Source organism: Marmota marmota, unplaced genomic scaffold (genome assembly GCF_001458135.2).
Source record: "Marmota marmota marmota unplaced genomic scaffold, marMar, whole genome shotgun sequence".
Lineage (NCBI taxonomy): Eukaryota > Metazoa > Chordata > Mammalia > Rodentia > Sciuridae > Marmota > Marmota marmota.
Genome location: NW_025999960.1, coordinates 15,537,498 through 15,550,138, shown reverse-complemented (window position 1 = coordinate 15,550,138; position 12,641 = coordinate 15,537,498). Strand labels below are relative to the sequence as shown.

General features: G+C 47.6%; 2 protein-coding genes across 21 annotated transcripts in view; one reads left to right on the top strand and one right to left on the bottom strand.

Moving 5' to 3' along the window:
* The window catches only part of Fmnl3 (formin like 3), a 69,656-nt gene extending 63,401 nt beyond the window's left edge, over positions 1–6,255 (top strand). Inside the window, exons 24-25 of the mRNA XM_048802668.1 lie at positions 1,197–1,201; positions 6,245–6,255. The gene's annotated coding sequence lies outside the window, so the exon portion shown is untranslated. The remainder of the gene's footprint in view (positions 1–1,196; positions 1,202–6,244) is intronic.
* The window catches only part of Prpf40b (pre-mRNA processing factor 40 homolog B), a 108,083-nt gene that overhangs the window by 40,370 nt on the left and 55,072 nt on the right, over positions 1–12,641 (bottom strand). For 2 of the 20 annotated variants that reach the window (XM_048802678.1, XM_048802671.1), the window contains exons 1-17: positions 11,210–12,565; positions 6,549–6,629; positions 5,977–6,036; positions 5,659–5,802; positions 5,317–5,382; positions 4,606–4,633; positions 4,350–4,375; positions 4,109–4,219; positions 3,701–3,821; positions 3,591–3,615; positions 3,182–3,382; positions 2,819–2,948; positions 2,666–2,730; positions 1,991–2,155; positions 1,782–1,890; positions 1,277–1,427; positions 411–544 (exon numbers count right to left, since the gene is read on the bottom strand). In XM_048802678.1, the coding sequence (XP_048658635.1) occupies positions 411–544; positions 1,277–1,427; positions 1,782–1,890; positions 1,991–2,155; positions 2,666–2,730; positions 2,819–2,948; positions 3,182–3,382; positions 3,591–3,615; positions 3,701–3,821; positions 4,109–4,219; positions 4,350–4,375; positions 4,606–4,633; positions 5,317–5,382; positions 5,659–5,802; positions 5,977–6,036; positions 6,549–6,566 (1,554 nt within the window). In that variant the 5' untranslated portion in view covers positions 6,567–6,629; positions 11,210–12,565. Of the gene's footprint in view, positions 1–410; positions 545–1,276; positions 1,428–1,781; positions 1,891–1,990; positions 2,156–2,665; positions 2,731–2,818; positions 2,949–3,181; positions 3,383–3,590; positions 3,616–3,700; positions 3,822–4,108; positions 4,220–4,349; positions 4,376–4,605; positions 4,634–5,316; positions 5,383–5,658; positions 5,803–5,976; positions 6,037–6,548; positions 6,796–11,209; positions 12,568–12,641 lie in introns of those variants that run through there. The other 18 variants (XM_048802684.1, XM_048802685.1, XM_015493324.2 and 15 more) reach the window with 15 other exon arrangements.

Below are 12,641 nucleotides of genomic sequence, written 5' to 3'. Positions count from 1 at the left end.
AACAAGCCAGCCTGGGAGGCAGCACCATCTTCCATGACTTGGTTGCAACTTTCTTTTGTGATCCAATCCAACTAAATCATCCCCATACTGCCACCCTTAAGCTGGAGGATAATCTCTACCTGTCTGCTCCCCACCCAAAGGAAATGCACATGGCCTAGCTGCCACACTGCCTGCAGGGTGCTCTCTGCTGGTGGCTTCTGGGAGGTACATACATCTGGTCTCCCTAGAGGAGCACAGTCCAGAGTTGAAGGGACACAGCAGGGAGCAGAACTGGAGGCAGAGAGAAGCCTTGTGAAGCTTGGTCAAAAGAGGGACAAAGCAGGCAGCCTAGCCCAAAGCAGGCAGGGCATGGGTAGAAGTTACTGTCTGGGGTAGAGCTGAGCTCTAATCCCCAAGGGCAGCAAAAATACCTGGAAAGCCTCCCGGTTCTTGCGCTGCTGGCGCCGTTCCCGAAGTCGGGCCCGTTCCCGCTCTTCCTCCTCCTCCCTCTCCAAAGCTCGGATGTGCTCTTCAAAGCAGATCAGGGCATCTTCCTTGTCCATGTCTATAGGTAGGAAGGAGGCTCAGCAGGTGCCATACTAGCAGGATACCCTCTCAGATTCAGTACCCAGTGTCTCAAGGTTGATGTTCCTGTGGGTACTGGGGACACTCAGGTTAGTGGGGAAAGCAGAGAAAAGGATTCTGTGGGAGTAGCTACTTCAACGGCAGTTCTTGAGGGAGATCATTCATTGCATTAGAAAAAAATCAGCAAGTTTTCAGCCCTGATGTGATTTCTGGTGTGAGTTACTAGAAGCCATCCCATGAAACCCGTTTTCTCAGGATCTGAGGTTTCACATCATAGGGAAGCAAAGTCAATCAGGCTTTGATGTAACTTCCGAAAATAATTTGTCATATCATCAGTGATCACAGGTCAGCAACTGTTTATTGTAGCATCCGTGACCAGTTAATGCCCTGATGCTATGACAATTTAAGACTACAGTCACATAAACTACAAATATGATCATCATCTCCAGGAAAGGGAGGCAGAGAGGAGGAGATACAGATATAGAGGAAAAGAACACTGATTCCTATATCCCAGAGCTCTTCCTCCAAGAACACACAATGTCCAGGCCAACAGTGAACTCCAGAGGGAGGGAGAGGATATCTAGTGACTTGAGTATTGGAGACTTCTAGAATGAGCAGGAGGTGCAACGGAGTGGTGGTATGAGGCAAGCTCTGGGATCCCAAGTCATGTAAAAAGGGGAAGGGTCAGGTGGGAGTGGAGACTCAAGCTTACTTTGCAGCTGATGGTCCTGAGCAAAACTGGGGTTATCCATGAGGTATTGTTGTGCCTGGGACCATGTGGTCTGGAAGTTGACACTACTCATTCCATCCAGGATGCTCTTCAGGGCCTGAATATTTCGGCGCCGGAGCTGCTTGGCCTGTTCCTGGGGAGCCACAGGATCAAGATGAGGCTAGGCAAGCCAGAGCTACCCAAGTGGGCCTGGCAGAGGAGAATTCGGGAAAGGGAGTATCTCAAGAACCCTAGGAGGAGGACTAGACTTTCATGTCCCCAGGTAGGGGAGGAACCAACCTGTCCAATTCCTCCTCGCCCTCCCAGACCCAAGACTACAGGCTCAGGGCAGAAATGGGGGGACATATAAGTGTCACATCAGCTTCCAAGTCAGGAGCTGGGACATTGGGGAGTAGAGAAATAAATGGCCAGAGTCCATAAAAGAGCAAAGACAAGGAAGGTCCAAGATATTATTGGGTCTGAAGGATCTGGCCCAATGACCATTTACCTTCTCCTTCTTGGCCAGGAAGAAGAGGACATCATCATAAACCTCTTTTCGATCCCTCTCCGGGACCACAGCCCAGACCTCCAGTTCCCCAAAGGTCTGTTCTGCCCGCCTGTGGAGCACATGGGCTGTGAGTAGATAGGCAGAGAGCAGATCACTGAGCCTTTGTGTTCTCCGGGTTCCCAAGCCCCAGCCCAGCCCAGCCCCCTAACCGGTAGCGGGTGGTGGAGGTCATGCGTTCATGCTGTTCCAGGAAATGCTGTAAGGTCTGCTTGGCCTCCTTGGCCCTTAGCCGGGCCTCTTCCTTCTCCTCCTTCTCCCGCTGTGCCTTGTAAGCATTGAATGCCTGCTTTTTCTCACTTAGTTTGGGCAAGGCACTAGGGTACAAATGGCAAGAATGGAGTGGAAACAAAAGAGTCTGCTTGAACCATCCTCTATAGCCCACAAAGTAGGATCATAGGACACTGGGGGTCTCCACAGAGCTGAATGGGGGGCAGGGCATGTAAGGGCTCAGCCTACAGATGTGAGGGATATGGGCAGGAGTGAGGTAATAAGGGGAAGAGACACAACCCCCAGACACTGCTAACACTAGGCCCTTTTGCTTTGGTGTTCTCAAGTTGCTATCAGACCTCTGCCCTACTCAGGTCCTTCTTTCCCCAATTAATTCAATTCGATTCAATTTAATCCAATAAGCATTTATTGAATGTCTCATGTCAGATACCTTTCCATTTTCTTGTCCTAGCTTTTCCTCCCCTTGCTCTCCAATCTGGTCTGTCACTTTCCTAACTCCAGACCCCTTGAGCCTGATCTTGAGTTGGGGCTTCTCAGGGAATTCCTGGTCTGGCTGCTCTCACGAACATGGCCTGGCTCCCTCTGCCCAGGCCTACCTGTATCGGGGATCTGTGACTACCATCTTCATGGCCTGTTCCCATGAGGCATTGGAGGGGACAGCCTGGAATAGAGTAAGTAGGGGTCATGGGGCCTGCCCACCTCCAGATTCCTCCTTCCAGGTCTTCCTCCAGGAGCCCCACCCTCAGCACCTTGTCCCTCAGCAGTTCCTTGAATGCCTGCTTTGCCTTCTCTCGGTTGCTCCAACTGAGGCCAGACCTCTCTGGTTCTGGCTTGGATTCCTCCTCCTCTTGCTGTGTTAGCTGATGCTGTCCAGCAGAACTGGGGGGCAGAGGGGACTCAGCCACAGGGTACCCAGCCCTCACTGCTTTCAGTGTGCTGTACTCTCAGCAACATTTTACCCTCCTTGCTTCCCACAGTAGCCACTTTCTTCCCTTCAGAGGTCATTGCCCAGATCTTTATACCCCTCCCAAGAGGCCTGGCAGAGAATGAAGAATGCACCACGATAAAAGCCTGAGGCTAACATCTGGAATGCTGTTGGGGGCAGCCCTCACCTGCTGGGGCCCTCCTCTGGCTGCTGCAGAAACCCCTGCTCCAGGGGCTGGGCAGCCTCCGACACATCACAATCTTCACTCCCACCTGGCTCAGGTTCCAGGAGGCCCTTGGGCATTGGAGTGGGGCCAGGAGGTGCAGGTGGGGGGTCAGGCTGAGGCTGAGGTGGCTGTGGCTGTGGTGTCTGCGGCTGTTGCATTTTTCTGTAGATAAGCCAAAATAGTGGTGTTGGAGCAGAGCAGGGATAGAGAAGGGCAGGTGCTTGCTGGCATCTTTACTCTGGGAAGGACTGGGGCCAGAGCAAATGACCTCACAAGGAGACTAAGAGCTGATTCCTCTCACAGAGTAGGGATACTGCAGAATTCATTCCCACCTCCCAAGTATGAATGGATAGGTGGGTGAGTCACTCACCCTGCAGCCTCTTGTTTGACTAGAGCTGCAATGGGAAAAGAACACAGTCAGAGTAGCAAAGGACCCCCACCACCTTGCCCAGACCTCCCCTTCCACCCAGGACCCCTCACCCTCCAGGTCATCCAGGTCCTTGGGCCGGGTCCAGCAGGACTCCTGACTCTGGTTATTATAGTAGTAAGGTTTGCCTGTGTCTGACTTGTACTCTTTCCAGGGACACTGAGACAGCAGCAGCTGCAAGAGGATGGGTCAAAGGATATCAGTAGGCTGGGGAGCTCTCTGGTCACAAGGGAGCTAATAAGACCCAGTGAATAGAGGACACAGTAGTCTTGAGCTACCATCTAACCTGGCTCAAATGGGGGAACATGGACTTCCTAAGATCCTAGGGAGGTATTTCTAGGGAGCATGGGGGTGGGCCAGGCAGCTTGGGACCTCTAATTATAATTAGTCAGAGATTCAGGGAAAGGACTTGGAAGGGTCAGGGCAGCTGAAAGGAAGGGCCACAAAGCCCCACTCAGGACCTCCGCCTTGGACTTGAGCACGCTGGGCTTCTCCCACACGGACTGCTTGTCATCAGCATTGTAGTAGTAGATGCGCCCATCAGGGGCCACATGCTCACTCCATAGGGCCCTCTGGGAGGAGGGGGGCACAGAATGGTGGTCAAGGCTCCTTTCCCAAAGCCTCTTCTTCTCACCCCAAAGATTTAAATACCAACCTCCCATTTTCAGCTTTCCTACCCAGAGACTCAAGCTAGAAACTCACCGGAGGGCCTGTCCCAGCCACAGCAGCTAGAAAAGAAGCCAAAGGAAATGTACTAAGTTTTTGTTTAAACCCCCATCTTATCCCCACTTATCCTCCCTTATTCCATCCCCAGTAAATATCTCCCTGGTCCCATCAACATCCCAGGCTCCCTGGCATCCCAACAGGCATGATCCAGGGTGGGTTCCAGTCCATGGCCCCTCTCCCCTATACCCCCCAACCTCCGAGCCTGGGGGGAGCAGGCCCCCAGAAGACTCACAGCTGGCGGTGTCCGCACCCGGAGCCGTCTGCCGAAGAAAGAGGAGGGGGAAGGGTTGGGGCCAAGCCCAGTGGCCCCCAGGACCCAGGCCATGGGGGATGGAGAAGCAGGCCAGGCCAGGATCTGTGTGTCCTGCTCCCAGGGATTTCTCCTCCCTAACAGATCCCCTCCCTCCTGCCAGGGCCATGGCTCTCAGATCCCAGGGGGAATTGCACAACAGCTCCTTTCTTCATTGTCCTCAAGTCAGAGTATTTTGAGTCAACTTCAACTCCTGAGGCCCATCTCTTCAAAGTAGATGCCAAATTCTATATCCCACTCAGACTCTACTATACTGAGCACAAGAAGGTTTAGCGAGATCCCTGGGTGCCACTGCCTCCTCCAGAAGCAAAGAGCATGTGAAGAAAGGACTGTATTAGTGTGTCCACAGTGCATGGCCATGTGATGGAAAGAAGTGTCTGGTATGAGTGTGCTCCTGAAAGGTGCTGTGTGTGCACGGAGGTAACAAAGAATATATATGCCTTTGGGGACGATCGGGAAACTAGAATTGCTGAGTACGCAGCTGGGGAGGAAGATTCCAGCATGGGGAATGCTGCTGGGGACCAGGGTGGATATAAGAAGAGGGAAAGAAGTGGAGTCCACGCCCTTGTACTCCAAGTCAGACCCACAGAATTGCAGGGTACAGCCTGCTTCTTGCCAGCCCCTAGAGCTTACCGCGGCAGTGACAGGCACTGCTGGCATCAGCATTCCTGGCATCATCGGAGGTACCATTCCTGGTATCTATGGGTATAAAACCAGCCACTGAGGTTAGGGCAGGTGGATAGTGTCCCTTTCAGTTGGGGGTCCTAACAGATCCCACTGAGGTGGCCCAGGCAATCCTCAGGTTCTGGGTTTTCACCTTTCCTAAGAGTTGTCTCAGTCATTCAGCAGACAAATCCACATGGGCCTGGATCAAAGATCGTTCTCTTCCCAGTTTCTGAAGTCTGAGTACCTCTCATTTCCACCCCCAATTAAACAAACAGGGTTTCCTGAGGCCCTCTGGAGGGAGACAATTACCTGTGTGAGTGGTGGTGGTGCCCCCATCGGTGGAAGCATTGGGGGCAAGATGCCAGGTGGCATGGGGGGGATGGCTGGTGGTCTCTGACTCATGGGTGGGAGCCCCATCGGAGGAAAGGGTGGGGGGATCCCTGGAGGGGGCATCTGGAAGTGAGGAAAGGAAGAAATATTGAACAGAGGAACACTGCCTTGCTAGGGACAGAGAAGACCCATCAGGAAGCATCCACCTGTTGTCCACCCAGCCCTCCACCCTGGCTTGGAGGTATTCCAAGGCTTTCATTTGAGAAGCACAAGGCATGAAACTGCCTCCCTCCTCACCACTGAGAAAGACAGGTAACTGGGGAGTTCTCTGGGTTTAACAGGCAAGCACACAGCTTCCTAAGAGGCAGGAAAAGGAAAGGGAACTGAAACAGCACCAGACTGGGGGAAGGCTATAACCCTTCAGCACTGCTCCCCAAGAAGCCTCTCGTGTAAAGGGCGAAAGGCAGCCATCCCCAGTTCTTCTGCCTCCCCTTTTTCTCTGACTCTACCAATGCAATTCCAGCCCAAATTCTGTGGCTTTTTTAAAAAGAGCACAGGTAAGGAGTAGTGAAAGAGAAAGACAGACCCACCCTGCACTCACTCTAACGGAGTCTTTTCTCTTCCACTTCTACTTCCAGCCCCAGTGTGTCCCAGGGACAAAAGGACAAAGGGGGAACTGTCACCTTTTCGGACTAGAGCTTAACAGTAGCTCTCCCCACCCCAATGCCCAGACAAAACCACCCCTCTTCCAAGGGCAGCAAAAAGGTGCATTACAGGAGAACCGTGCTGGCGATGCAGCAGTGGCAAGGGCTGGGGAGTTGAGGGTGCAGGCTGGAAAAGCCAAGCCCAGGGAAACACATAAAACTTACGAAGGGTGGTGGCATCATGGGGGGCCCCGGTGGGAAGGGGGCAGGCGCTGCTGGGGGCCGGGGACCAGAATCGGGAACCGACTGTTGAGGGAGAGAAAAGTCATAGGACCCAGGATGGGCAGAGAGATGGGCTTTTGCGGAAGGGAAGCAGAAAGGGTAAAGTTGAAAAAGGAACACAAAGTTCAGATGGGGTCTCCAAGCCCAAATTCCTACCCACCCCAAGTTCTGAGTCCTGGGAAGGTCTGTTTTTTCTGTGCCAGTCTAGAGCCAGCTGGCTGAGACCTTCAATGTCATCTTTATTTTGGGAGTTTCCATTTTGCTAAAGCCACAGAAAAGAGAGAAGACTCCACTATAGGCATCCAGCTTTTCCCATGGCTTTTAACCATTTTCCTGCCAGTGGCAAGGCCTCTCTCAAGGCAGCGGCCTCTTTTTCTATTCCTCTACTTCCATTAACCCAGTTAGAGAGTCAATCCAAAGTTCTCTAAACACAAACAGTTGTCAGCCTTTTACAGTTCTAGTCTAACACACCTCTTTTCACTCCAGCTTCCTCCCCTAACTAATCTCATCTTCAGTCTTCTGCTTTGGCCATCTTTCAATTCCAATCAATAACTTTATCTCTTTGTACCATCCCCATACCCTATCTGATAGACACCTTTCTTTTATAAATCCTGAACTCATCTCACTGTGGATAAAGTCTATGAACAGCCTAAATCTCCCTGTTCTACACCTAATGGCAAACCACATCCCACCCTTTAGTTCTCGGCTTAAATATCATTATTCCAAGAAGGCTTCCTGACTATATTTAAAGTAATTCCTTCCAATTTATTCTGATCCCCCCTTTTTTAGTATCCTTGATTTTTTATTATGTTTGCTGGCATAGGTGTTTTCCCCACTAGAGAGTAATAACATTCCATGAGGGCGGGATCACATCTGATTTGTTGAAAGCTGGATTCCTGGTAGCCAACACAGTGTCTGGCACATAATATGTACTCGATAAATACTGAATGAATGAAAGAACAAATAATACAACAAATCTTCTCTATACAGAACCTTAATATTCTAAAATGACATCCTATACTTAAAGCTGCACATGGCCAAAATAATATGTACACATGATTTTCATTTCAGTATTAGTCATAAAAATAGAAAATCATAATCAGTCTAAATATCCAATAGTAATGAACCAAGAAACCAAACACAATGTAAAATGGAATACTATGCAGTTATAAAGAACACACTCAACTGTCTCCTTACAGACCAATCTCTAAGATGTATTACAAGTGGAAAAAGGAAAGGTACACTAAAGTTTTATCATTTGTATATAAGCAATAAAGGGTGACACATAAGACAATGGTGGAAGGAGGAAAGAGGTGGAAGGAAGACTTTTCAATGTATGCCTTTTTGTATTAAATTTTTTTTTTAATTGTACTTGGACATACTACCTTTATTTTATTTATTTACTTTTATGGGGTGCTAAAGATTGAACCCAGGGCCTTACACATACTAGGTGAGCACTCTACCACTGAGCCACAACCCCAGCCTGCTTTTTGTACTTTTTGAATATGCGATCATAGGACTATATGACCCATTCAAAACATTTTTGAGTGAACTAAGGTTTGGAGGTACAGCTAAAAGGCCTATCTTCCTTCCTCTCCACTTGAAAGTTGGAGAGCTCTAGGGAAAGGTGGTAGTTGGATAAACAGAAGCAACCTCACCACTACCTATGCTAAAAGGCTCACATTTAAAATGCTTTCTAGGGCTGGGGTTGTGGCTAAGTGGCAGAGCACTTGCCTCACACATGTGAGGCACTGGGTTTGATCCTCAATACCACATAAAAAAATAAAAATATTGTGTCCACCTATAACTAAAAAATATTTTTAAAAAATGCTTTCTGATCTCTTCTTTTAGCAAATATCTATCCTTTACCATGTCCTAAGAAGAGAATGAAATGAGCTAAGCTACTCCAGTCTGACTCACCTTTTCTGTATTCAGCTACTTTAGCCCTGTACTTACCCCTTCAAACTTTCCTCAGCATGGATGTCAGAAACTATCCAACATGGGAAGCAATTTGATTTTCTGTATCTCTCTCCCACCTCAAGCTGCCTTAGGAACCTAACCTTCCAGATAACCATTTTTAGGTCTTACCTAGCTCAGGGCCTGTGAGGTTATAAGAGGTCTATTGCCAATCACACTGTCAGCCTCATCCATGTCCAGGTCTGTGCTCACCATACTCAACCATATTTACTTCTTAGTTCGCCCACCTCAGGGATCTTACCTGTAGCTGGGACAACACTACCAACTTACCTAGATACACTTCACACTGTGCCATCCCCCTTGATAGCCATTTCCTGGGAAAGCCTTTACTAACCTACTATACTAATCAGAGCCCTTATTTATATACTCATTGAATACCATATGCCTTCCCTTTAGCAACTGTCCATTGGAAATTTAGTTATTTGGGCAATTTTGATGGTACTAGTATCTTATATGACACTAATAAAAAAGAAATGCTGCCTATTATGATAACCCATTGACTTTCAGACACATCCTGACTTCAAAAATATTGAGTCTTAGAATCAATGAAATATGCTAAGTGCACATCAATCCCATTAACTTGGGAAAGTGAAACAGTAGGATCAAAAGTTCTAGGGTGGCCTCACCAATTTAGTGAGGTCTTAAGCAACTTAGCAAGAACCTGTCCCAAAATTTAAAAAAAAAAAAAGAAAAAAGAAAAGAAAAAAAAGAAATTAATGAGATATGATGTCTGTAGTCCCCACCCAAAACCCTGAGGGACAGGGGTAGGTGCTAATATTAATTGGCTTAACAACTGAATGGTCTTTCCACCAAATAGCAGGGATCATTGGTAAGGCCTAGGAGTTATTGAGGGAACACAAGAATGTCAGAGGTGGAAGGGACTTCAGCAGAGAGGACTACTCAAGGTAGTCCTCTCTTTTCATATGAAAAAGAAAAGGGAGAGTAATATCCAAGGTCCCATGACTAGTTAGGGAGAACCAGGACTGCCCTCTAGCCTGTCTTCCTTAAAAGCACAGCTCCTGCCATAGAAAGCATCTGTTTTTCCACTAATCTCCCCTGCAACCTAAGTGGTTAAATCAGCAAGGAGCCAAGATTTTTTTTTTTGTTTTCTCTTAGAGTAGTTTCTTATAATTTAATCTACAAAATCTCTAACATTCAAAACCTTTCAATTGGGGCTGGGGCTGGGGCTCCGTGGTAGAGCGCTCGCCTGGCACCACATACAAAGTAAACAAAAAAAAGGTCATTGTCTCCACCTACAAGTAAAATAAATAAATAAATAAGTGTGTGGTGTATGTATATGTGTGAGTGTGTATATATATATCAAACCTTTCAGTAAAGCCCATCTCATCCCATACCCTTGGCTCATCCTGACTCAATGGCTTTCCTCCTCTTCACATAGGAATTGTTAGATTACTTTCATGTATTTTTTTTTTATTCTGTTTTGTCTATTTCTTTGTTCAGGATGATTCAATATTCACCTCCTTCAGGTTCCCTTTATACTATCCCCCACACATACACACATTCCTACCTATGTGTATCCCTCTGGGATAAATGCTGCACTTTGTAGCAGTGACATGCTGCTCTGTGAATGTTTGCTGAGTAATGTGGGACTAGCTCGCTCCTCACTCAGATGGGGATTTCCCTACATTTAGGAATCAAGTTTTCTCCTTTTAAACATTCCTTGAGTGCCTAATCCTTGCGCTGTACACAAAGTGTTGTGATAAAATTTAGTTTCATCCCTAACCTTATTAGATTTTTGCATACCTAAAAGTGTGCTGCAATTGTGTCCAGGTATGTTTGTATAAATTCCCAGTACATTCTCTATTGTGAGAGAGAGAGAAGTATCTTGGCAGAAGTCTCTCTGGCTTAAGAAAAGCAAACTGGAATCAAGTACTGGCATGGGAAAATCTAAATAATAAAAATTGACTGTATATGACCACCTTCATCTTAAGATGAATAACTGTGGCAAGAATTCAGACACTGGCCTATTTTGGTCAGTTCCCTGCAGAGGATAGAACAAGGGAATGCATATAAATTACTATGGAATTCCCAAAGCTCACCCTTCCCAGAGATACCCCTGTGCTATGCATGTCCTTTCTTTCCTTAAACACCCGTCCCTCTTCCACTTGCTGCAATGGCAGCACAATTGTGGATCTGCTTGCATTTCTAGGTGAGACTATGAAAAAGATATTAGTTTAAGAGTTTTAAGAATGGGAGCTGAAAGAAGCAGATCCTGCATCTTCCCTGGAATAAAAACATACTTAGGGGCTGGGAAGAGATAATAAAGAAACACATGATCATCATGTGTCCACTTGGGCCAGATTAAGGACCCCTTTCCTAGATATGCCCCCAACAAAGATTTATCAGTTATTCTCAGCATTCATATTTGAGGGTATTCTTAGAACTGAGCACTCAGGAAAAAGAACAAAAAGAGAAAATGACAAAAATGAAGAGACAGAGAGAATGGAAAATGGGAATAACAACCATTAGCAGATAATCTTTACTGAGCATTATTATGGGCCAGATACTATGCCAAACACTCCATTTAATCCTCACAACCCCATCTAAGAGGTTTTTATGCCCATTTTATATGTAAAAAAGTGAGGTTCAGAGATTAAATTACTTACTTGACCAAGGTTTCAAGAGATTAAATGGCAGAGGCAGGTTTGGAATCCAAGCAGTCTGATTCCAAAGCCTGTCTTTCAACCACTCCACAAAGCTGCCTCCAAGCAAGGAGGAGGGCACTACAGATGGTACTTCTTATTCTCAGATTCATCCCCTGTTTTCATATCACCCCAATCTTCATACACTCCTGAAATCCTCAGAGAGCCAAGGGATCCCAAGGTCCGCCTGGTCTGACTCATTCTCCCTCCCTGGAGGTGTTGGAAAAATGAAGACTGGGAGGCACATCTCTCAGAAAGAGGTAGCAGTTATCAAACAGAAACAGCTGAGGGCTGGGGCTGTAGCTCAGTGGTTTAGCATCTGCCTAACATGAATAGCCTTGGATTGGATTCCCAGCATTGTGTGGTGGCAAGGAGAGAAAAAGAAATAGCTAGAGACCAGCTGATTACCCTGAAGTTTATCTACCTGCTATCCTTCTTTAGCCACCCCCATAGAGCATTAACCTTTCCATTCCTGATCCAAGACATTCCCACTCGGCACTCTCCTGTACTAGCTCTACTGTTCCTCCTACTCTCCAAAGAGCCTGGGGGGTCTTTCTAGAAAATGTATTCCCTTGCTTCTTTGACTCCCTCATCACCTCCTCACTCTCCCTCTTTAGAACAGAATGTTACATCTGGTCCTGGTCTTTCTAGCGTCAGGGTTCAACCTCCTCTTCTTAAGACAGTTCTCCCATTCCTCCAACAGAATTCCAGAGGCCCTGGCTAGCGGGCTGAGCCTTGGAGGCTTTATGTCTCCCCTCCCCCACATCCCTGGAGATTTTCTCCAGCCCAGCTGAAGGCCTTGCCTCCTTCATGCTTCCTCACGTACTAGAACCCATTGGCCTTAATTTCATCCTCAAAAACTGCTCCATTTCGGAGCTGAAAGAGATCTGGGATACCATTTTCTTTTTTTTTTTTTTTTTTTTTTAATCAATGAGAAATCCGAGGCCTAAAGAAAGGTAGTGACTTGCCCAAGGTCACACAGAGTAGTTACAGTTTGCTGATGGCAGAGCCAGGGCTGGGACCAAGAGGCCTCTGCTCTTCAGCAGCACCAGGGTGAGGGCCAGAAGCCCTCCTTACCTCAGGAGACAAGGTTTTGCAAATGCGGGGAAAGGAGTCCCCTAGCGGTCCTAAGGGGCACCCAGGGCTTCCAAAGGGAACAACCACTGGGACTGGGGGAGGGGAATGGGGCATGCCAAATAGCCCAGGAAAAGAAACTGTGGTCCCTACCTCTCCCCTAGTCCTGTGGTCTCCTCATCTCTCACCCTCTCTCTTCTTTCTCAACCTTTCTACCCAAACTCATCCTTCACTTATTTCCTCCCAACCCTCACCCAGTCCCGCAAGTCTCGTCCGCCTCAGCACCACATAAAAATAAAGGCATTGTGTTGTGTCCTTCTAC